We start from the raw sequence: 24,397 nt of genomic DNA, 5'->3' as shown, positions 1-24,397 counted from the left end.
CTCACCCCCTCCCGCATGTACAAGGTCACAAGGCAAGAGGAAGGAACTGAAAAGTGAGCTTAACTTTATTTCTCTCTCTCTTGCTCTCTCCGCTCTTCCTTCTTCTTACCACTCGTGTGTGTGTGTGTGTGTGTGTGTGTGTGTGTACCCCTGATCAGCATATCCTGTCATCTCTACCTTCAGAATATATCCAGGACCCGACCACTTCCTACCACCTCCGACATTGGTTTTGCCCCCCAGCCGCATCCCCATTGCCTAGAACAGTGCCTGGTACCTAGTAGGGGCTCAATCAATGTTTGTTGAATGAATGCATGAATTAGTTGCTCATTTTTCTTTTAATGGTGCTTCCAAACACATATTTTACTATAGCTGATTGTCTCTAGTGCAAATTCTGTTGGATGAGAAAATATTACTATCCTTTTCATTTTTGCTTTGAGGGTGGGCGGGGAAGTGAGGAAAGAAATGATTCGGAGAAGAGCAGAAGGGGAGCTGGATTCTAACCCAGGGCTTCCTCCCCGCCCCCACCCTTTCTACATGTGGACACATTGCTGCAGGGGGTCTGGAATAGAAGGAAGGTGGGTCAGAGGGTGAAGATGCTGCAGGAAGGGATGGAGAAGAAGGCAGAGGTGGGGAGGGAGGTAAGGCAGGGAACTTCAGACTCACGCTTCATCTCTGGAATTCTTCCATTGGAAGGACTGGTATTTATTACATACCATCTGTCGTAGTCCATTTAATACAGATGCTTTATCTGTGGCATTATTATTAGGACCATAAATTTTACCTTTTTGATAAAGTGACATCTTTTCTCAGCTTCATATTTGTATTTCTTGTATCACAAATGTTATTCTCCAAGGTTTGTTTTGCGGGGTAGTGGACAGCAGCTTGGAATGAGCTAGGCTGGAATAACAGTACCGCATCTGACACTAGCTGTGGGATCTAAGGTGACATAAGCTCTCCGAGCCTCAGTTTCTCACACTGCAGTATCCTTTACTCCATAACCAGTACCCTCCCCTCTCCATCAGAATGGTCATTCCCTCTCTGCAGGTGGTTTTACTGTATTATTACTATTGGGTTTCCCGGAAAATAAGACCCAGCCAGACCATCAGCTCTAATGTCTCCTTTGGAGCAAAAATTAATATAAGACCCGGTCTTATTTTGCTATAAGACCTGGTATAATATAAGACCTGGTATAATTAATATAATATTATATAATATAATATAATATAATAATCTCATGTCCAGCACGACGAGGGTTGTGAGGAGGGAGAAGTGCAGCGCAAGGTTAAGAAAAGACAGTAGCCAAGATTATAATACACGCGGGGCCAAGGGGCTGCAGCTTCAAGGACTGGCCTCCGAATCGGGCCAATGTGTAGTTTTTATTGGTAAACTTCTAAAGAGGTGAAAGGTTGTTAATCTCAAGATCTGTGTGTTAGTAGCCTGCTGGCTGTCTTTCCGAAAGTTCCCATTGTGTTCCAGCTTGTACTTTGCCTTCACACACACGCACATCTCCAAGGAATCCATTGAAGGGGAGGCACCAATATAATTCCATCGGGCCTCAGTTTGCTGAGGCACTCCCTTGTGAAATCCTGGTAAGAGCGTGGGGGAACAAATGGTTTGGCAGCTGTAAGGCAACAATATAATATAATGTAATATAATATATAATATAATACAGGGTCTTATATTAATTTTTGCTCCAAAAGACACATTAGAGCTGATTGCCTGGCTAGGTGTTATTTTCGGGGAAACAGGGTAGGAAAGTCATCTGTTTTAACTATTTCACACTACAAGGTGAATGACTGATAGTTTCTAGGACCATTTGTATTTTGTGAAGATGATGTTCGTTAGCACAGAGAAAATTTGAGTTGGCAGGTTTGGGGGCAGTGAGATAAAATGAGGTGATGCCTTAGAGTGCCCTCGCTTTACAGTTGAGGGTGCCAAGGCTCAGAAAAGGGGAGAGTGGCTCCCTGAGTCACATAGGAAGTCTGGGGTAGAGCTGGGCACGACGCCCGGGACTCCCGATCCCTACACTGGATGGTCCTTTTTCCATGAGTTGAAATGCTGGGCAAAGTTTTCCATGGGGTCTGGGCCTGTGTTACATAAACGTAACATATGTGTGCATCGCGTGCAATGTGGAGAGAACATACCATCATTCCTTCCTCAGTAATGACCCCTTAGCACGTGCAGTCTTGTTTCCTTTTGCAGCCATGACAATTTGAGTCTTAGCCAACACAAACCACATGTCAGTCTTGTTGGGAATAATGAAAAATGAGTGAACTGGGGTTTTCAAGAAGAAGGAGCCCCGGGGACGGGCAGAAGAAATGAGGGATGGAATGACTGATATCATTCAGAGCATGGAAGCTTCCAGAGGCCGGATAACAGCTTTCCTTCCTGCTCCTGAGAGACAGGAGGGTCTGGGTGAGCATAAGAAAGGCCGATGGCTTCACTCGGCAGGACATTTTCAAGGGCAGAGCCTGGGCTGTGAGCCCTGAGTACTGGGAGGCTGGTGAGAAAAAAAATCAGAGTAGTTGAAATAAAAGTGACTCAGGATTTCTCCATCTCAGGCTTTAAAGTCCTTCGTGACTCTGCGACCAGGATGGCACCTAACATGCAGGGCAGGGTGTTTCAATTAAAAATGGATTTTGCTGCATATAATGAAATCCAAAATAATGATGGCTTAAATGAAATGGGAGCGCCTTTCTCTGCCTCAGGGTGGGCATCAGGGGTCTCGTGGGGGTTCCATGGACATCAGACTCCTTTGGTCTCTAACATCTCAGCTCAAGACTTCCATTCTCAGTCACCTCATCATCCCAGGTGGCTGCTGGAGTGTCAGCCATGAAGTCCAAGTTCCAGGAAGCAGAAAATAGGTACTGTTGGTGGGGGAGGGTATTGGGAGAAGTGACTCCCATTAAGGAACCCTTTCAGGTACGTTCTGATATTTTCCTGAGTCCAGAACTTAGTCATACGCCGTACTTAGCTGCAAGGGAAACTGGGAATGTCGTCAGTTGGACAGTGGCAACCCCAATCAAAATTAGAGTCCTGTTACTAAAAAGCATGTGGAAAATGACCACTGACTTGGCATCCATGGTAGCGACTCTGCCTCAGGTGGCATCCAGTCTTCAGTTATAAAACCAGGAAAGCGTCGAGCCCCTGCATTCAGGATCAAACACACCAAGCACGGCCTCACCTTTCACGTGGCTTTCGCAAAACAGCACGTTCACTGGCGTCTTGGTGAAAATTTAAGGCAGAGAGAGCCTGAAAAGTTTCTGTTGAACAAGAGGATAGAATGCTCTATGTATCCACCCGACATTTCGTCAGTGTTTTCTGTGTATCACGTATTTTCCTTGCCATTCTCAGCCCAGAGCACCTCCCCGTGCAGGTCAAGAGCTGGAGCCACTGGCCTTTTATTGAGATTTACTTTATAAATCCGGAGGTGCCTGGGCATGAATTCCAGCCACAGCCAGCCCACTTACCAGCTATGGGGCCTTGGCAGGAGTCTCAGAGGTCCTGTCTCAGTTTCCCTCCCTGTGAAACAGGTTTTCTTAAGGAATAAGTAAATCAGCGCAGGTCTCTGGCCCATATTCGGTGCTTGGAAAGTGTGAGTCCCCTCCCTTCTTACCCCCATGTCACTGGGCTCCCCCGACCCAGCTTCCATTTCCCACTGCATGGAGGCGCCCTGTCCCGGGCCCTCGTTCTCCATTGCCTTGTCACCTGTCTGTCTCTCCACCAGGCTCTGTGCTCCTCAAAGGTGTGGACCCATCTTACTTATATCTCCATCTTCCACAGAAGCAGAGCCTACGGGCTCCCAGAGGTTCTGCAAGGTGTCAGGGGAGGATGTGCCAAGCTGCTCTGGGTCACATTTTCTATCTCGATGTTTCCTCCATCTTGTACTCCTTCCATTTGTTCAGTCACTAGTTCATTCTACAAATGGTCACCTGGCATCTCCGAGGTGTTGGGGAGCAGAAGAGAACAAGAGAGAACTCCTGGGGAAGAGAGAGAGAGGGGCCAGATAAACAGGCCATCCCCCTGCAGAGGGCTGTGGGGGCAACTCCACTGGGGGCTCTGGGAGGAACTCTGCAGGGAAAGCCCAGGAGAGGCTGAGATCCCAGCGCTGGGGAGCTGAAGGGAATTTAGAGGCTGTCCACCCTGACTGTCCAAGCCAGATGAGGGACCTGGAAGCCAGGGACATATGGAGACTGGAGTGTGGTCTTGTGACTTTCTGTCCAGGGCTCTGTCCCATAGGCTAGGACATAGTGTGTCAGACATGTTTGCAGGAGCTCCTGAGAAGGCAGCTGTTCTGTTACCCTCCCCAGGACTTTGGGGGGGGCTGTGACCCCACTGTGTGACCATGGCCTCCATAGAATCCATCTTCATATTATAGCTGGTTATCTCCACTCTCAGAAGGAATCCCAGTTTGAGAAATAAAATGAACATCTGATAAATATATTATAGAAGGAAGTGGTTCCTAATGGAAAGTGACTCCTGGGTTGAAAAGGGATTATTGTCCCAATCTCAATTTCCTGTCCATTTTCCACCCATTGTGTTGCATGTTGTCTCAGTCTGTCTGAACAGCTGTAATAAAATCCCACAGAATGGAGGGCTTATAAACAGCATACTTTTATTTCTAACAGTTCTGGAAATCTGAGATCAGGGTGCCAGCATGGTAGGGTTCTAATGGGGACCCTCTTCGGGGTTGCAGACTTCTTGCTGTATCCTCACATGGAGGAAGGGGTGAGGGAGCTCTGGGAGGTGCCTTTTTTCTAAGGACACCAATCCTATTAATGGGGGCTCCACCCTCATGACCTAAGCCCCTCTCAGAGTTCCCACCTCCTAACACAGTCACTTTGGCATTAGAATTTGAACATACGGGTTTTGGGTCCGCAAATGTTCAGACCATAACACATGTCTTAGAGTCTATGTGACTGAGATGCTCAATGGTATATCTTACCTCTCATTTCAGGATGGGACTATATAGTTTGTAAAGTGTTTCCTTGCACGTGCTTTTGTGTGTGTGTCCCAGCAACCATAGGGAAGGATAAGGAAGAGGATACCCATTATACAGATCAGGAAACTGAGGCCCCATGAAGTTCATGAATCTGCCCAAGATCACACACCTGGGGTGAAGAGCAGAGGTCAGCTTTACTCGGACCACGGCTCTCCACGGAATTATCTGGAAAGGACACCACATGTCACCAGGCTACAGCAGATTTCACATGCTGGTGCTTGCACGTCAACACAAATGCACACCTCTAGCAAAATCCCAGAATTAAGTGTGAGGATCCAAAATGTGAACCCCAGAAAACTTGGGGGTTAATCTTCAGAGTAAATGTAAAGAAACATAGTTGTTCAAGTATTATTTGGTTCTGTTGTGTTCAGGATGGTTTTAGAGAGGATGTGATGCCTTATTAAATTAAGAAGAAGCCTACAGTGGTGCCTTGTGGGTGGGATACCAGATATCACAGAAACTACTGTTTTTATTGTGAGGGAAGAGGCTAAACATTTATAGAGTATCTGTTCTGTGTGAAACTAGAATAATATAATCTCCCTTTAAATAAGCCCAGTTTCTAGCCAAGCCAGGCATAGAAGATACTAAGAAACACTTCAAATAATATTTTCCTGCTTCTATAAATGAATACATTTTAGTTGAGTAAATTTGGAAAATACAAAAAATAAACAAAAGCACATGGAATCCCACAATTAAGAGATGTTCACTTTCAACATTTTGACGTTTATCCTTATGCAGCCAGACGTTTTACCACTTGAGATCATACTATATATAATGATATTTAATAGCGTTTCCCATTCAGCACTGCATTATCGTTGCATTATTTTATAGGGGCAGGATAGCGTGTTGGTTCAGATAATGGATTTGGGAGCTTGTCTCTCTGGCCACTTAGTAGCTGTTGGCAAGTTCGATTACTCCCTCTGTGCCTCCATGTCCTCAAACAAAGTGGAGATAAGCACAGCACCTCTCTTATACACTTATAAATGAACTAAATATATAACGTGCTTAGAACATGGTCCGGCATATAGTAAGTTCTCACTAAATATTTGATAGTCTTATTATTTGGGGTACATTTATTTAAGCCCCACCAGCTATTTACTTTATGTTGGAAATTCTCTAAGGCCTCGTCACACGTTGCCACATTTAATTTCTATAATGATGCTGAGAAATCGGTATTGTCTCCCATTGCCTGGATGTTGAAACTGAGACTTGGAGCAGACAAGTCACTTGCCACCTCATAGAGATTGGCAAAGGCAAGATTCCAACCCCTTCGGGTCCAGCCGGACCCCCCAAGCCCCTGGGCTGTTCTCAGCCTGCCCTGCTCCCAATCTCAGCTCTGAGCAAACTGATTGGTGCTGTAAATGCTATTGTCGATTTGTCCGGCATTGACCACTGGGCTTCCTGAAGCAGTGAGTGCCGAAAAGGAGGCCTTTTCAGCCTATTTGTAACCCACCCTCACCCCTATTATTTCAAACCAGATTCCACCTCTCTCTGCAGTCCCCTTAGGCAGCTGGGACAGGGATCCCTCTGAGAGCAAGCCTTTCCCCAGTGTCAACAGATGCCCAGTGTTCCATAATGTGCACACAATTCAGCTGAAAGCCACTCAAAAATAATCATCAACAAACAGGAGGTCTGGGGATTGAGACCAAGACATGAAGAGGACAAAGAAGGGAAATGAGGTCTTTTGTTTGGAGAAGGTTTGGTTCATACAACCCCAAGGAGCTGTGGGTGGAAGTGGTCCCATGGTGAACTAGGGAAAGCTAGATCTGTGGTCAGGCCAACCTGGGCTGCCATCTCTGAGTGACCCTGAGCAAGTGTCCTTAGGCCTCTCTGTAAGGGGTGAAGCTGCTTACCCACATAAGGCTTCAGTGAGGACCCCAGGCAAGAACGTGCTCAGAGGGGTTGTATGTGCTGGGAACGTGTTCAGACCCTTCAGAGCAGAGGGCTTGTCTGCTGTGTTCTAGAAACTGGTGTCCTATTTCTAGAAGAGTATTGGACACACAGGTGTGAGGAAATGTCATTGCATGAATGAATACTCAATAAATAAATGCTAGTTCTTCCCTCTATCCATTCTATATGGGTCCTAGAGGGAATTTACAGGGAGGTGGGGGGAGGATAACAGAATGAGAGAGGAGCCGTGTGAGCAGTGGCAAAGGGTACGGGGCCTAGGGACAGCACACGGGAGTCCCAGCTCTACAACAGGCTGGCTGTGCAGCCCTAGGCAAATTCCCTCATGTCTTGGGGCCTCAGTCTTCTCATTCAGAAATAGGGACAATAATAATCCTTAACTCATAAGGTTATTATAATAATTATAAGAGCTTTAAATTTGTAAAACATTTAGAGCCTGGCACAAAGGAAGTACTCAGCTTATGTACATCATCATCTCATGAGAACATTCTATTAGTTGGAAGGAGGAAGGTATATTAGTTAGATATTGTTGTTTAATAAACCATCTCATAGCTTACTGGCTGAAAACCATCACCATTTTATTTATTCATTTACAAGGCTAGCAGTTGGGATGGGCTCTGCAGGGTGGTTTTTGGCTGGTCATTCATGCAGCCGTATTCATCAGATGGTTCAACTGGGGCTGGGAGTCTTTAGATGGCCTCATGTCTGGCGGTTGGTGCCTGCCATCAGTTGGCTGGTCTGTTCGGCTAGGATGCTCATCTCTGCTCCATGAGGTCCCTCATCCTCCAGGAGGCTAGCTCAGGCTTTTGCACTTGGTAGTCTAAGGGCCCAGGCTCAGAACACCCACAGTATCATTTCTGCCACTTTCTATTGGTCCAAGCATGTGACCAGCCCATCCCAAGGAGTGAGGAGCTAGATGCTTGCTGGGAAGAGCAAGTGAGTCAGTCATGCTGCAAATGCGAGTACACACAGAGGCGGGCGGGATTTTTGTGACCAGCTTAGTAAACATCCCTCCACAAGAGGGAGCCAACATTTTTCAGACCCTGCTGATTTGCTAGGCACATTGACTACCATAGACGTATCCACACAGCAAAATTAGCTCCCTGCTGAGGTGAGGACTTCACTGTACTAGGAATATTCAAGCCAAGTGCAGAGCCTGTTAAGATGACTGTGTCAGTGGGATCCTGGATGCAGGCTGGGAGGAGGGCACTAGCATTCTTTCTGTCAGCGAGAATTGCAGGATTCGAAGAAAACGTGTAATAGCAAACTGAATTATGGACAAGAGGTCGGATTTCTCTAGAGTGGTGGGATTACAAAGTTATGCTGATTTTGCTGATGATAAATATGTGACTATCAACAGAGGTGTGTGGTCCTCCCAGACACTAGGGAAGAGAGCACTACATGACTTTTGAGGGGCCTTAATTGGCAACGGGAAATAGGATAACCTAGCATGACCTGTCTTGTAGGAGTTCCTGGTGAGGTCACTCTTTAATGTCCCAGCCACATAATGCAGGCTGGGTGTGGACACACTTCTTCATCCACACGCTCATTGCTCCTGCCTCTAGGCTTTTGAAGCTTTGCAGTTTTGAGTTAGAAAGTGAGTTGCAATTCTGGGTAGGATGGAGTTCTTAGCAGCAGACAGCCACTCCTGCCAAGAACAACAAAAGAGGCTGTGTTACGTAAAATATAAAAAGCATCCATTTAAATCCTCAGGGAACAGCTGAAGCAGTGAGGACCGCAGGAGCCAGGTTCTAGGGAGAGGAGGATGCTGGGGAGCCAGCTGCAGCTTTTTCTCTGAGGCCTTTTGTGATGTGGGGGCAATGCTGTGAATCCAGACCTGGTCTAGTCCATGATGCTGCTGGGGACAGAGAGATGCCCTCTCGTTTGGCCAAAGAGACAACATTTAGAGAATGGAGGGGTGAGTTTCAAACACCTGGTTAGTTTTCTCCTTCAGACATTGGCCAGACCCTAAAGCTGTGCAGGGTGGGGAGTTGGTGAACCAATAAGGAAGACTTTGAACAGCAGAACACTTTCCATCATCCGGATGCTGAGAAGGAAAGGATGGATGTGTGGGCCCTGCTGGGGAGAGGACCCAGTGAGCACGAGCGGGACCCTCACCTGACTGCTGTAGGAATTTGAGCTCGTGGCCCCTCACAGCTATGGGGAGCTCCCGCCAGGAAGATGGATAACTGTGTGTGTTTGAGGAAGACCATTTTGGACCCAGTGTGGAGAAAGGCTGGGAGGAGACAGGAGACATGGTGGAGATGGTGGAGATGGGAGGGTGTGAGAAGAGGCTGCCTGGTTGGGGACAGTGATGGAGGGGCTGTGTGGTGATTGATTTGTTCCATTTCTTTCATCAATCAAAGAAGCAGATAAACATGAGTGAACAGAGAAAGGTACGCTACTTGATGAATGGGCCATTTGTCGCAGCAGCAAACTTGGGGAGATTAGGGTGAAGCCACGGCGGAAAAGAGGCATCATTTGTCTTAAATGATAAAAAAGAGAAAACTGACATGTTATGAAAGGGGGCTGACAGGTTTTTACAATGAGAGAGTAAAATTTGTCTTGATCTGTGTATACTAAGCAGAATTGAAACTGGGGATGGATCCAAATTAAGTTGAAAAGGAAAGTGGTTACCTAAGATTTGGAGAATAAATGAGCTCAGTGATGTCATTTGAAGAAACCGAGGCCCAGGGAGGAAAATGGCTTGTTCAGGAGACCCAGTAAAGTGATACAACCCCCTCCGCCCAATGTCTTTTTCACTCATGAGGACTTACTCTAGTCCCAAAATTATGATCACTTCTTGCAAATGTTCCATGTATGTTTGCAAGTAATATGTATTTAGTTATTATTAGTTTCAGGTATATATAATTATATCAGGCTCATTAAGGGTGTTCTTCAAATTTTATTTATCCTGATTTGTTGTATGCTTGGTCTGTCAAGTTCTGAGGAAGACGTGTTTACATACCCAACTATGGTGATCGATTTAGCAAATTCTCTAATATTCTTAATTTTGCTTTGTGTATATATTTTTGAGGCTCTATTTTTCAGTGCATACAAGTCCAGTATTTTTCTCTCACACTATCAATCTTTGTTTTGCAATCAGGTACCCACCTTCTTTATCCTTAATAATGGTTTATGTTTTCTAGTCTATTTTGTTTAATGTTGAATAGCTATAGTGAGTTTATTTTGGTTAGTATTTACTTGGTACAATGTTCCCATTCTTTTACATTCAACTTTTCTCTGTCTTTCAGTTGTAGGTATGTCTCTGGCAACAGCATGGAGCTGTAGTTTAGAAAGCCAATATGAGGTTCCCTGTCTTTTTAATGGAGAGTTTAGTCCATTTATAATATTGTAATAATGGATACACATAATTATTTCCATCACCTTATTTTGTGTCTATTATTTACCCTGTCTCTGCTCTGCTCCTTGTTTTTCTCTTTTCTTACTTTCTGTAAAACTGATTAAGTTTTCTTTATTCCACCTTTCATCCTGAGTATACATTATATTTCTATTCTTTAGCAACTACTCTTAAAAGTTTCAAGATGCATTCTTGGCTTAATATCTCTACCTTCCTCCTGTACACAGGATTCTAGAAGACTTGAATTCTGACACCTCCTTTTGTATCTCTTATATTGTCCCGCAATATATTTCCACACTGTATTTTTATACTTCTCGCACTAGTCATTATTATTTTATATAGTCAATACTTGTTTAGATTTCATTGCTTTCCATTTTTTCTTGTATTTTATTTTTTCCTTCTGGGTTTAATTTAGTTCTCCCTGGAGCACATTTGTTACTATTAGGTTGGTGCAAAAGTAATTGTGGTTTTTGCGATTATTTTTAACCTTTTAAACCACAATTGCTTTTGCACCAACCTAATAGTATTTTATCAGCAAGGCATTTTACAAGTAAACCTTCTTAGTCTTTTCCTGAAAATGTCTTTATTTTGTTTTCATTATTGAGCGATCATTACCTGGATACAGAATTCTAGGTCTTCAATTATTTTTTCTTGGTAATGTGACAATGTTATTCCATTGTCTCTGGCTTCTAACAATGCCTGCTATTGGTGTAATTGCCATATATTTTTAGCTGATCTATTTCTCTCTCTCTCTCTCTCTCTCTCTCTCTCTCTCTCTCTCTCATTGGTTGCTTTGTCTTTGAGATTCTAGAGTTCTGATACAAGACATATTTATTTTTATTTATCTTAATTGGAATTTGTGATTCCTGAATCTGAGGATTTATATTTTTCAGCATTTCTGGAAAATTCTGTCATATATTTGACTATTAGCCTCTCTGCTTTCTCCTTTCTTTCCTTCTGTAACTTGTATTAACATTGTAGTACTGCTTCATGTTTTTGTTGAGTGGCCTATAGTCTCTTTCATGTTCTCTAACTCTATCTCTCTAAGTAACATTCTGTTAATAAGTAATTTTCTTCAAGTTTGCTACATGTTTCTGTAGCATGAAGACTCTGTAGCCAAACTATTGAGGTTCAAATTCAGGCCATGTGGTCCTTCTGTGCTTTGGTTTTATTATTTTTAAAGTGGGTACAATCATACCTACCCATCTAATATTACTTTGAAGTTAAATGAATGTATGTATGTATATGTATATATATATGTATGTATATATAACTCTTAGAGCAGTACCTGACCCACAGTAAGTGTTACATTAATATAAAAGTTAAACATTAAGAATCTACTTTATGGTCTTTAGTCAATAGTTCTATTATTTGATGTTTTTGAAGACGCTCTGCTCAATACATGTCTTATGTCTCCACTCATGAAGTGTGTTTTCCTGAGGGTTCTGTAATCTTGGCCTCGGGGCTTTATCTGTGGGCATCCTGTGTGTCTTTGCTTCAGCCCCAAGGGCACCGTAGGCTCAAGGATATTAGGAGTATCCGTCGCCAGGGGTTTCACTGGCTCGGGAAACCTTTTCCTCTTCCTTTACTGACTGGAGGTTTGTGAGTCATTTGGATGGTATGAGCCCAAGCCCAAGTGCCTATGGGATACAGACCTGTGGTCATGTATTCTCAACGCCCCACCCCCCATACACACACACCTGGAGCTCAGGCTGAGGAAGACTGGCTTCCTTGGGATCTCTTCTGCTTAAGGTCACATTTTCCCTCCTGACCTTCTCTTTTGCTGAGGGAATAGACCTTCAAGCGTTCTGGCTTCTGTGGTGGCCTCAGCTCTAGGTCCCTGACTCTCTGCATATATGTTAACCCCACACACACCATTTGGGGGGGGCGGGGTTAAGCTAAGGTGTGGACAGAGAATGTGCCAGTAATCAGTGTCGCTGAGAGCAGAGCTCCCAGGGGAGAAAAAGCTGACTGGGCCAGATGATAGAGGACACTGAAGAGCAAGTCATTTGTCCCCTAGGAAGGGAGCGGCTGTGAAAGTTCTCGTGTAGGAAGGAGAGTGGCAGCTGTGGGGACAGAGTCCCAGAGAGCAGTTTCCAGGCTCTCGGCCTCACGTGGAAAGGTGCTGGCTCAGGTAGAAGATGGCCATCAGCTGTGACTAGTTGGCCGTCAGCTGTAACCAGTTAGCCATTGGCCACTGATATAACTGCCGTGGCTGTGCTAGGAGGGTTGGGTTGGTTGGTTGGCAGAGAAGCGGATGGCGGACTACGGCTAGCAAGTGAGGTTAGAAAGTGGATTGTGGGTTGCGGATCATGTGGATCCTACTTCCTGTGTCTTGTCTGGCCGCCAGTGAGACTGAGGGGCAGGAAGACCCCTTGTTGGGGTTCTGGTGGATGTTTGCTTTGTGTCTTGACCAGCCGCCAGCGAGACTATAGTGGTATGACTCCCCTATCTATGGCTCCATGGGTGTTTCTTTTTGGCCTCACCATGTCCTGGGTTCTTATGTGGGGAGCAGGACCAGAGGCCCTGCATGACACAGCTGATTTTTTTTTTTTTACTCTCAGTTCTGAGTCGAGTTTTCTCAGAAAAGGAAACTTGCAGAAAAAAGTTGTATTGATAATGTTTGGGCAGAAATAGAGACAATGGTGACATGGAAAGAATCAATTTGTTTGAATGGTTCATGAACTTTAAAAACAGCAGCTGACACTTTGTGGGTGCTCACCAGTGCCGGACACTCCTCTACACACTCACTACTATTCAGTCATTTCATCTTCACAGCTACTCAGTGAGGCACTCCACTCTATTAGCCCTTCTTACAGGTGAGGAAACTGAGGCACGGAGAGGTTAAGCAAGTCGCCCGGCAGCTCAAGTGGAGAGGGGCTTGGTCCTGGAGTCCACTCTGAGCCCCTACACCACTTCGCCTCTCCGCTTTTAGAGGGGACGTGGGGAGTTGGCCCCAGCTTTCCTCCCCACTCTGCTCACCCTTTCCTCTCCTTGTGCCTCTTCCTCTCCCCTCTCCTCCCCTGACTTCCTGTTTCACCCGTCCCCACTGCAGGCTTGTTGCCAGGATCCCACATTTTGGCTTTTTTTTTCTGCCCCGAAGGGGGCTTTGATCCACCTCTGGCTCACTTCCACGTCTTCTAGGGCTGCCTGAGCACCAGCCTTGAGGATGGGGTCCTTGGTGTGGGTCCCGCTCAGAGAGGACTTTGCTGCTGGCTGGCCCGTTTCCCATGAACTCCTGAGCCCTGTGTGGAGGAGCCACTATAGAACCAAAAGAGCTTCTGCCTGAGAAGGCCCTGCCTCCACGTCCTTCCTGCCAGACACCGAGCCAGTCTGGGCTGGCTGAGTGCTGGTGCTGGGGACACACGAATGAAAGAGACAGCAGCAGCCCTCAGGGGCTCCAGTCACATGAGCAAGTAATTGGAGTGTAGCCTGCTGTGATGGATGCGTGTTGGGGGAGTAGGGGTCAGGGAAGTCGTCCCACAGCAGATGGAGACTGTGGGGTGGGGGTGGGGTGGGGGTGGCAGGCACTGCCATTCAGAGAGGCTGGAGAAGTAGAAAAAGCCCAGTCACAAGTTCTGGGAGGGGTAGTGTCGGGAAGTTGAATCTTCTCACATAATCAGTAGGGAGACATCCAGAGTTTTCAAGCAGGGCACCAATAGCATATATTTGTGTCCTGTGAAGCTAACCTTAAAAAGAACTTTTTACAAAGTATTTTCATGTGTATCACGGCACCTGATCCTTCCTCCGCCCTCTGTGAGTGAGGAGGGAAGGCAAGACAAGCCCCCGCTTACAGACAAGTACCCTGAACTGCAGAGATGGAAGGAGTTACCAGTGGCTTAGCCTCCGGCAGCAGCAGCAGCACAGGCTTGGGGACCCTCCCCCCTCGGACTTCCTGGTCCCTGGTTTGAGGCAGCTCTTCTAAGGGGAAACTTGTTTACAAAAGCTGTAGAGCAGAGTTTGAAATGATAACATTTACTCGTCGTGATAAGGACATTTCTGCCATTTGCTGAGTGCCTGCTGTATGTCAGGAGCTATACTATGTGTCGTAGATGCATCATCTATTAGCACCTATGAGCTAGTGATATTCTCATCTTGCAGAGAAGGAAACCGAGGTTCCAGAGACTTCAGCTCCTTTCTTTCTGGGAGTTCAGTCCAGCTCTCTCCGTCTTTAGCTACTGTGGCCTCCCCACCACCATCTGGTACCTTCCTGCCTTCTCGAGGCTGATGATGAATTGGGTCCGGAGACTGGACCCCTGGACAGCACCAGGCCAGCTCTCCCGCTCCCCCCCTGCCCCTCTTTGATGGTTGGATTCCCTAAAGGAGCCCAGCCTACTTGCTCACATGAGTGCTCCGTAAATGCCAAGGAAGGAAGGTACTAGAGTGGAAATGATACACTCTTCTGCTCTTTGGGGCATTCGGCCAAGAACTGTGAGCGTGGTTCATCTGCCTGTGAAGACAGGTGGCTACTGGGCTACTACCTGGCAGATTATTAAATTACACCTGCCATCCTGACCCGGGAGGATTGGCAGAAGTCCAAGCATTGGGCAGAAATGAACCCCCATGAAGGGGCAGGTGTTGGAAAGAGCTTAGCATTTGGGGGGCATGTGGCAACTCTCTCTAAATATTCACTGAGTGACTATATCGTTGCATGGCTTCCAATCTGGTTTTCTGTGTCACCTTGCACAATTTGACTCCCTTCCCAGCCTCACTCTCCTCCAGGAGCTCTGTATATGTTTTCTTGAATAAATGAACCAAGGCAAGAAATGGCATCCAAGAAGATGATGACCACACAGGGTGATGAATTCTTTGCTAGAGCCCACAGTTTCCAGCCAGGGGATGAGTGAGTGGTTGGAGGAAACAGGCATGAGTAATCTGAGAAGACTTCCTGGAGGAGATGGACAAGAGGCATCTTCCTGCAGACACTGCAGAGCAGAGCCATCTCAGAAGCAGGTGAGGGCTTTTCTGTTAGAAGGATGGCGAGACTAAGAGCATGGTGTTTGGAGAGAGGACGTGTGGAGGACTCAGAGCCAAAGGCGCATGTTTTTAGTTCTGTATAGCCTCTGAAGAGCTGCGCAACCTCTGGAAACGGCTCTTTGTTTCTAAGCCCTTTTCCTCTTCTGTGAAATGAGAATAATGATAAATCATTCCCTCTTCCCCACGGCAGACTGAGAGTGAAAAGTCGTGGCCAATGCGAGGCTGTGTACCTCAACACAGGAAACCACACACCACCCCTCTCTGCACCGTTCAGACGCCACCTCTGTTTTCTCTTCCCTTTGCCAAGGTCATGGGAACACACCAGCCAAGCAGCCTGGACTGCAAGGCCCCAGGGGGCCCATTCCCAGGCTCTGGAGGTGTCTTTTCAGCGGGGCCTGACAGAGATGGATTCCAATGACCTGCGGTATGTAGGGCGGCGCCTTCATTCTGGTCGTGCTGGAAGAGATCCAGGCACTTTGCTTCCTTGCAAGAGCGCCAGTCGGGCCTGAATTGTTGGCTCGCTCATGCACGAGGCGTGGATTCACTCCTGTCCAGGGCTGTCTCTCCCTCCTGTCAGTCCTCTGTCCCCTCCCCACCTCTCGTATCCCATCTCTGCCTTTTGACATTTTCTGGAGCTCCTGGCAGGCCCCGTCCAGGCATCCTAACTGGCAGAGTTGAGTCTAAACGTCATCCCTGCCCTCCAGGGGCTCACATGCTACCAGGAGAGACAGGCACTAGCGTTAGTTGCAGCGGCGGAAACTGAACACGTTTGTGTACCCTCGGGGCGGGGGGACCCAGGTTCTGGAGGGAGCAATCAGACCTCCCCAGGTGGGGTGGTCTTTCGGTTGGGGGCCTCTTGTTCCATGTACCCCATATACAAAGCTGTTGCACCTGCCCCCACCAAGTGACATGGAAAGGGGCTGCTCAGATACACACTGGTTAAAATTGTTAACATTGTCTGTATTCTGAAGTTTATAAAACCTCAGCATGTCAATTGTCCTAGCAATTTACAGGGTGGCCAACTGAAAAAAACAATAGTTTGATGAAGGCTTGAGCCAGAGTCCATCTGAAATGATAGAAAAACAAGTCCCAGACAGGACCAGGGTGTCGGGGGTTATCCCAATAGCACCTGTCACATGATAAACACCCCATTACATCGGCTCTTATTGCCAGTCGCTATTTTCCAAAGAAATGGAAGGTGCATGGACACATCCAATCTAATATCCTCACTGAAGGGAGGGTGGCTCTGGGGCCCAGGGATAGGCAGCGCCTTGAATGAGGTCGCAAGTGTCAGCAGTGGAGCTGTTACAGGGGACCGAGCCCAGATCCCTGATTCTCAGCCCTGCACCCTTACCCTGGACCACACAGGGCAGTCTCTGATGAGCCCCAACAATTTCCATACCTACACCTGGTTGTCATCATACCTGGAGGTGTCACCTGAGTCCTACAAACACTGGAGCAAAATGTAAAGGCCATAAACACTCACAAGGCTATCAACCTATCACGGAAAAGCTGTCTGAAACTTGACTTCTCTGGTCGTGCCCAATAAAGGTGGCTCACTGTGAGGTAACTAATATTTAAAGCTGCTGACTGTCACAACAGCCCGTAATGACCTAGCATCATCAACACATAATTACCCTTTATGAGATTATAGCAGAATTAGGTAATTGGATCAAGCGCTTGAACTTTTAGCTCGGTGGCATTTTTATGGTGGTGTACACAGGCGGAGAATTTCTTAAGTGCTCTTTGGTTGGGCTCACGCAGAGCACTGGGCAGTGTGAGCTTGCTGCCTCCATATTTACTCAGGATGGGCTTAATTTACAGAAGCTTCCTCTCCCTGAGTTCCTCACTTGTATTTTTCTGTTTATAAAACGTAAATAAGAAATTTCTTCTCCCCTTTCCTTCTGTCCTTTTGCTTCCAATACAAGTCACTGTTATTAAAATGCAGTTCACTTCAGAGTCAGTTCTCTTGGGCTTCTCAAAAGTATATATTTCATATCGGACATAGAAGGCAAGAAAATTTATTCTTATTCCATGAGGAGAATGTACTCGCTTTTGCAAAACAAAATGTAAATTCTAGCTACCTGGGCTGTTGGGTTTGGGATAAAGGAATATTTACATAACTTTTAGCCTTTAAAATAATGCAGATATTGGCTTGGAAAATGTGCACACCCTTTGGCTGGGTGATAACCCCTTTCAGGGATTCTTTACTTGGTTGATCAATGAGACACAGATAGAACTAATTGCACAATTTATCACAGTATGATTTATAACAGCCAGTTATTAGAAACAATGTCTAATGCAGGAAGTGCCTAAATGTCTAACTGCAGGAAACAGTTAAGTCAATGCTGATAATATCCCCTCCGTGCAATATTGGCCATTTACCATTCATGCATTTATTGAGTACCTACTATGTGCCAAAGACAGTGTTAGGAGGTGGGTAGACAATGACGAACCGGCAGATCATGTCGCTAACGATGGCTGCTGCGAACACGCTTTGAAGAAATCGTGTAATGCTGAGTCAAAACCCCCTGTGAAATTTGATGTTCTCAATTCTGCTGAAGATACACACACACATGGTTTCTGGGAAGGTGACGTCTTTCTTTTTTTTTTTTTTAATCTGTGTCTCCAAATATCTTTGTTTTTATTGATTTCCCTAATATCCTTAAGGTGTCCCACACTTCTACAGTGGGGAAAAACAGTTATCAGAAAGCATTCTGACATATGAATTTGGAGGTGCCAACTATCGGGAAGTGTGTCTGTATGTCGGAAGGTGTCCTGCACGGTTAGAAGGGCTCCTGGGGCCCAGGGAGATGTTTTGTCATGGGGAAGTGTGCAGGGCCCTTGTGCTTCCAGCTCATGCAGTGCCCACCCCTCTCCCCCCAGGAGCTCATGGAGGACCTGGCCTTCTCCACTCCTGTCCATGCAACACGCGGCCCTGCCAGCTGGCTTCCCTACGGCGCTTGGTTACAACAAAGGTACTTCATCATCGGCTCGGTGCACTCCCTGGTGACAGAGCTCAGCTGCTGCTGTCTGCGGCAGCTGTCCCTGTGTGTGTGCGCGTGCACGTGTGTGTGCGTGCACGTGTGTGTGTGCACATGTGTGTGTGTGTTTATGAGAGGACAAGCCACCTCTAGCCACCACAGGGCTTTGTTTACTGCTTTTGCCTCTGACCTTGTAGGATGAGATACCACACAGTTTGTATTCCAGGGTCCTGCATATGGTAGACACTGAATATAAAACAATTTAAGGCACGATGCTTGGGGAAGTGTTGTGAAAGATTTTTATTTCAATTTTTGACTTAATGAGCTCCACCTCAATTAAATTATCAGGTGTATTATGGACAGTTAATGCTTATAGAAGACTATAAACTTTATGTTCCTTAATATTGCAAGTTCCATGTGTTCATTTCAACTCCGTGTGTGCAGACCCCTCCAATGAGCCGTAGTTGGGATAACTGAGAGATAACTGAGACAGGTCTCTCGTTGTGACAGAGCTCTGGGTCCACTTAGGGACGCACAGTTGAAATCAGACAATGGTGACATTGTGTGATCAGTGCTGAGACAGCAGAGTAGGTACCTGGCCCACCAGGGGCTGGTCGGGGTCAGCCATAGTGGAGTTGAGGATGGTTTCCTGGAGGAAGCCATGTCTAAGCTGAAACATGAAAACTGGCTTGTAGTTATCAGGCATAGGGCAGGGGTAGAAATCGAGAAAGTTCTAGGCAGAGAAGAAACTGGGCAAGGGCCACCAGCTAGAAAGGTGGGGAGGAGCTGAGTGTGGTTGGAGGGTGAGTTGTGCGTGGTCCGCGATCGGGTGCAGAAGGCAGCAGGGTCTGGAGGTCGCCTGCCTTTGGGGTGAGGGCTCCCATTGGTGGCCCTAGACGTGTGCTCCCATCAGACCTGTTTGTGAGCCCTGATCACGGAGCCACCTCCAGATGACCAGTCCTTTGGCTCCCAGGCACGGCTGTCTGCCGAGGGAGACTGCACAGCCAATCCATCTCCGCCTACCCCTGTCCTACTTGGTTGTGCTTTGTACGCTCGTGGCCATCAGACAAACGGGCCTCTGCTCCTCGTCTGCCTTGCACTTCCAGAGTGGAGACCCGAGAGCAGGACCTCTGTGCATCTCACCAGAAATGCTGGCACAGAGCAAGCACCCATGAAATACTGATCGAATGAATGAGTGAATAAATGAATGAATGGATATGAATGGGCGATGGAGGCATCTGGTTCTCCCCGGGGCCAGAGAGCAGGTTTCCCGGTCGCGTGGGCAACAGAGCGCTGGAGGAATGCGTGGCAGTTGGGGTGGGAGGGGGCTTATGTATAAACTGGTTTACTTCAACCTGCTGATTTCGCTCTTCCTCTGGCTCAGAAATGTGGCCTTCAGATCAGAGGGTATTTGTGCTCTGCCGGGTCACCCATTTAAGAACAGATGTAGGTAAAATTCACATAATATAAAATTCATCATTTTAAAGTTTACAATTCCGTGGCTTTTCACATGTAATGTTGTGCAACCATCACTGACATCTAATTTCAGAGCATTTCTATCGTCCTAAAAAGAAACCCCACCCCCTTAAGCAGCCCGTCCCTCCGCCCCCACCTCCTGGCAACCAGTCCTCTGACTTCTGTCTCCGTGGATTTGCCCCTTCTGGACGTTTCGTATCAATGGAATCATTTGGTACATGGCCTTTTGTGTCTGGCTTCTTCACTTAGCACAAGGTTTCAAGGTCCATCCACATGGTAGCATGTGTCAGTGCTTTCTCTTTATAGAGGAACAATAACCCATTGTATGGATAGGCCACGTTTTGTTTATCCCGTTGTCAGTTGATGGACATTTGGGTTGTTTCTAGTTCTTGGCTATTATGAATAGTTAAGTCACCAAATTAATATGTGCTCATTTTAGAAACGTAAACCTTACGGAGAGCATTTGAAATCTTGCTTCCCAGCCGTTGCCATCAGTGGTGGTTCAAATGAACTCGTATAAAAATGGAAACAAAATCATGCAAACCTTACAGACATGCACAGTAAAGGGGGAGTTCCCGGGTGCCCCACCTCTCAATATCCTCGTCTGTGGACGGCTCTGCCTTACAACCTCCCTGTCCACTCTTCACACCTTCCTCTACACGAGACCTGTCCGTGAGGCTGCAGTTCCCCCCAGCTCCCTCCAGCACCCAAGACCGCCTTCCCAGCTGCCTTCACCTGGCTTACTCTCCTTCAGCTCCGAGCTGAAGTGTCGCCACCTCTGGAAGGCATCCTGGCTCCCAGGGAGGACTCGGAGCTGGCCTGAGTGTCCCCAGCCCTGTTCTCACCCCTCAACCCTGGTGTCAGTGTTGTCCCTCTTCAGTCTCCCTCCCCCACAAGACCCTGGGCGCCCAAGGCCAGGATGCCACCCCACCGTCTCTGCAGCTTCAGGCTCTCGTGCTCAGAAAGTGCTTTGCAGAAACTAAACATTTGTGGGATATGCAGGTCAGAGACATGTTGCCATAGAAACCCAATTTTGGGATGCCTAGGACAGGGACCCGTCTGTTTGCTGCAGCCGTCCTTCTCTCAGCGTTTCCGGTGACAGCCTGGTTGCCTGTGGGTTGGCTCCTGCCAGAACCTCCACTGGTGCAGCCCTCTCTCTCCCCATGAGCTGACCATTGGCCTGCTGGCCCTATGGCCTTGGGTCAAGGTTATATTCTAGTTTTCAGGCCACAGAAAGAACAGTCCCCACTTCCCGCACAAGCTCCTGTACCCCCACAGCCCCTCTGCCTGGAATAGTGCTTCACAAGGAAAATGGGGACCCTGGGTCTTGGACGTCCATCAATACCCCCTCCCCAGTTTACCTCATTTCCTCTCAGAGGAAGGGGGCTCCCTGTCTGCCACGGCCGCCCCCGCCCCACGCTGGCCTTAGAACTCCCTCGTCTGTTCCCGTCTGTCTTTCTGTCATCCCCCCACCACTGGCTCCTTGGCCTCAGCCTAAACACAAACCAGAACCACAAGTCCCTGCTCTCCTCAGTCTCTGCTTCTTTACTCTCCTGTCCCCTTGCTGTCACACTTGCGGAGTCTGCGTCTATGGCACCTGCTGCATCTTGCCCCCCTCCACTCACTGTGTCTGGCTTTTCCCCGCAACCCCATTCTTCAGACACTGCTCCCAGCCACGTCTCCACGGGGCAAACCCAGAGACCACTTCCTGGTTTTTGTGTACGTGGCCTCTGACCCCTCTTGTTCTAGAATCACTGGTAAGAATGCTCTCTCCCTGGGCCCCGGGACACCATCTTCTCCCGCTTTCCCTCCTGCCTGTAGAATTCCCAAGCCGCCTAAACACTTTTTTGCCTGGGGTTTTGTCCTTGGCCTGGCACGTGGCTCCAGCCCAGACCTCCCTCTAGACCAGACAATCTTCCTGTTCCTCCATCAGCTTCCTTCTTAGTCCTGCTCAGACATTCCATGGACAACTGAACCTCTGTCCAGGCCTGTGGCTGGGCAGACTCTGGCCCCTTCCCTTCCTCCCTGATGGCGGGGGGCGGGAACCCTGCTCCTTTGTGCTGACGGATGCCCCTTTTGGCTTTGTGGTGGGCTCTCGCTGGCCTTTCCCAGCTCCAACTCTTGCTGACCAGGGGTAACCCTGGGAGGCCGTTTCCTCATCTGTCAGAGGGGGTGACAGTGAATCTCCTCCCTGTAGGCTGTTGGGATGCTGTGCAGACCCCTGGCTCCTCATAGGACACCGAGAGTCCAGACCCCTCCGAGCCCCGGAGAGCACCTGGCCTGCTTACCCTCCCAGCCCCCGCAGCAGTTTCTCCGCCTTGGGGCTTCACATCCAGAAGCTCCTACTTGTCCCCTAGACCCAGCTCAAGAGTCATGGCCTCTGTAGAGCTTTCTTTTTACCTCTGGCTGCATGCCGAGCTGGCCCGTCCAGCCTCTGTCTCCATGGCATGGGGCACACCCCACCCTCTCACCCCAGCTGCCGACTGTGCCCCCACCAAAGACCTTTGCGCAAGTTGTGTTCATTGTTCAGTGAGAGAACACACACCCCACACCCCGGACACATGGGGTGTCTTAGTTACAAGGTGCTAGAAAGGCCTGCCTGTAGGATTCAGGCTTGTGGAACGCCATTTGGGGGAGGTTTCAAGGAAAAAGAGCTTTGTTCTGGATTGGATGCGGTGAGGAAGCGGGGGCATCTCAATAAAGCTTATCTCAAGGAGGGAAGACTCGATCGAGCAACTTCCAGATGCCATTGGTGAAGCAGCAGCGCTCACACAGAGTCTCCAGTGTGTCAGGCAGAATAGCGTCCCCCAAAGACGTCCACATCCTAGTCCCCAGGACCTGTGAGTGCAATACGTTCTGCAGCAAGGCAAAACGAGGGTTGCTGATCAGCTGACCTCAGACAGCGAGATCATCCTGGGTCTTCTGGGCGGGCCCAAGGTCACCACAAGGTCATTAAACGTGGAAGCGGGAGCCAGGATGACAAAGACCCAATGGGCCACTGCCGGCTCTGAAGGTGGAGGAAGGCGCTGTGAACCGAGGAATACGAGCGCCGCTAGAAGCTGGAAAGGGCGGGAAACATTCTCCCCTGGAGCCTCCAGAGGGAACAGGCCCTGCCGGCACCTGGAGGTTAGCCAGTGGGGCCCGTTTTAGGCTCTGGCTCCAGAGCTGTCAGAGAACAAACGTGTGTTGTGTTAAAGTGCTGTTTGTCGTGGAGTGTTAGAGCAGTGCAGGAAGTGTGTGCAGCCGGGATGGGGGATGTTTGGTCTCTCCTGTGGCTTGCACAGCGGCCTTGTTTTAGGCTGTGAAGATGATGAAATGGTCTTGTTCCTGGTCTCATGTCAGAACCAGAGGAGCTGGTCTGACACTGACATTCTGCAGGATTGGTTATGTCACCAGGAGCACACGGTGGCTGTGAGTGCAGGCCAGCTCCTGCCACCAGCCCCTGACAGCAACGGTCAGCTCCTGTTCTCAGGGCCGCTGTTCTTGGTCACTGCCTTGTGAATAGTTATCACCTGCTCCCTTGCTCTGGTGGTCGTTCTGTGGAGGAACCGAACCCCACAGACAGAACTGTCACAGCCTGAGCATTAGCTTGTTGCTGTCACCTGGACATCTCTGGTGACAGGGAATGCGCTATTGTTACTGGGAAATGGGCCTCTTTGATGCAGTGTGTAGGCTGTTGGCATTGTGAGCAAAGAATTGGACGAGACACAAAAATAAAGTGGTGAAAGAGTAGTTTATTAGAAGAGACAGTACACTTCAAAGAAATAGAAGTGGGCCCGAGCAGCAGAGAATGGCTCAAAGGCGCTGACAGGAGAGGACGTGGAGTTTTTATCCCATTTTCTCCCAAATGGGCTGTTCCTTTCCAGGCGTGGGACCACTTGATTGACACCTGTGATTGACAAGAGGCTATGACCTCATCTTTTTAGACTGCGCATGTTTCTTCCCAGAATTCAATATTAATGAACTTCCAGGCATATGTGTGATATTATAATGATGGTAGAATGAAGCCCAGGTGAAATGAAGGTCATTGTGGCTTTTATTGCACAGGTGCGAGTGGCTGGTATAATGTTGTTGGGTATTTTGTACCCATTTGTTCCTCATAGGGGTAGATAATTACAATGAAAAGGGGAAGTTTTGGGCGGAGAGGGGAGGTCTTTTGGGAGGTCACATTCTGTGGGTTATGCAGGAATGTGGAGACCCGATGCCTGTCTCTAACTACCTGCTTTGTTTTCCCCTTGGGAGGTGTGCTCCCTATAAAATCTCTATGGGAAGTTGAGGGACAGGAGGTCTTTTCTTCTGTACCTGCTTCCTGCTGGGCAGGGGGGTAGAGCTGTCCCTACCTATTGGGGGATTCATGGAACTCTCACCTTATCTGATCTCAGATGAGAGGAAGGGCTCTCGAGATCCACCTGGAAGACCGTGTTGGCTTCTTTGGTTGGGACTGGCAATCTTGCTGGGGCATCCTCTGCACCCCCAAGGCCCCTGAATAAGGAAAAATAGGTTTTAGTTAGTAAATTTAAAAGTGTTGGCTTAAAGAGCAGAGCTCAAAGCTATTGATGCGAGGTAGCTATGTGACGGAACATCTGTCCACTCTATGGAGCTTGTGGCCATCCCACTGGTCATTCAGGTGACGTCAGTTGTCCAGGAGTGAGGTCTGGAACGGGTTGGAGAAAGACATTAGGCTTCAAT

At 48.0% G+C, this 24,397-nt stretch overlaps 1 protein-coding gene across 3 annotated transcripts in view; it reads left to right on the top strand.

The window, feature by feature from the left end:
* C1H4orf50 (chromosome 1 C4orf50 homolog) overlaps window positions 1-24,397 on the top strand; it is a 100,816-nt gene that overhangs the window by 56,253 nt on the left and 20,166 nt on the right. For 2 of the 3 annotated variants that reach the window (XM_088792959.1, XM_088792956.1), the window contains exon 13: window positions 18,135-18,226. The exons of the other annotated variant lie outside the window; for it this stretch is intronic. In XM_088792959.1, coding sequence (XP_088649085.1) covers window positions 18,135-18,226 — 92 coding nt within the window. The remainder of the gene's footprint in view (window positions 1-18,134; window positions 18,227-24,397) is intronic. 3 annotated transcript variants of the gene reach the window in all.

Source organism: Rhinolophus sinicus, chromosome 1, assembly GCF_057876585.1.
Source record: "Rhinolophus sinicus isolate RSI-liver-muscle chromosome 1, RSI-T2T, whole genome shotgun sequence".
In the NCBI taxonomy this organism is placed as follows: Eukaryota; Metazoa; Chordata; class Mammalia; order Chiroptera; family Rhinolophidae; genus Rhinolophus; species Rhinolophus sinicus.
This window is presented reverse-complemented; position numbering and strand designations above follow the sequence as displayed.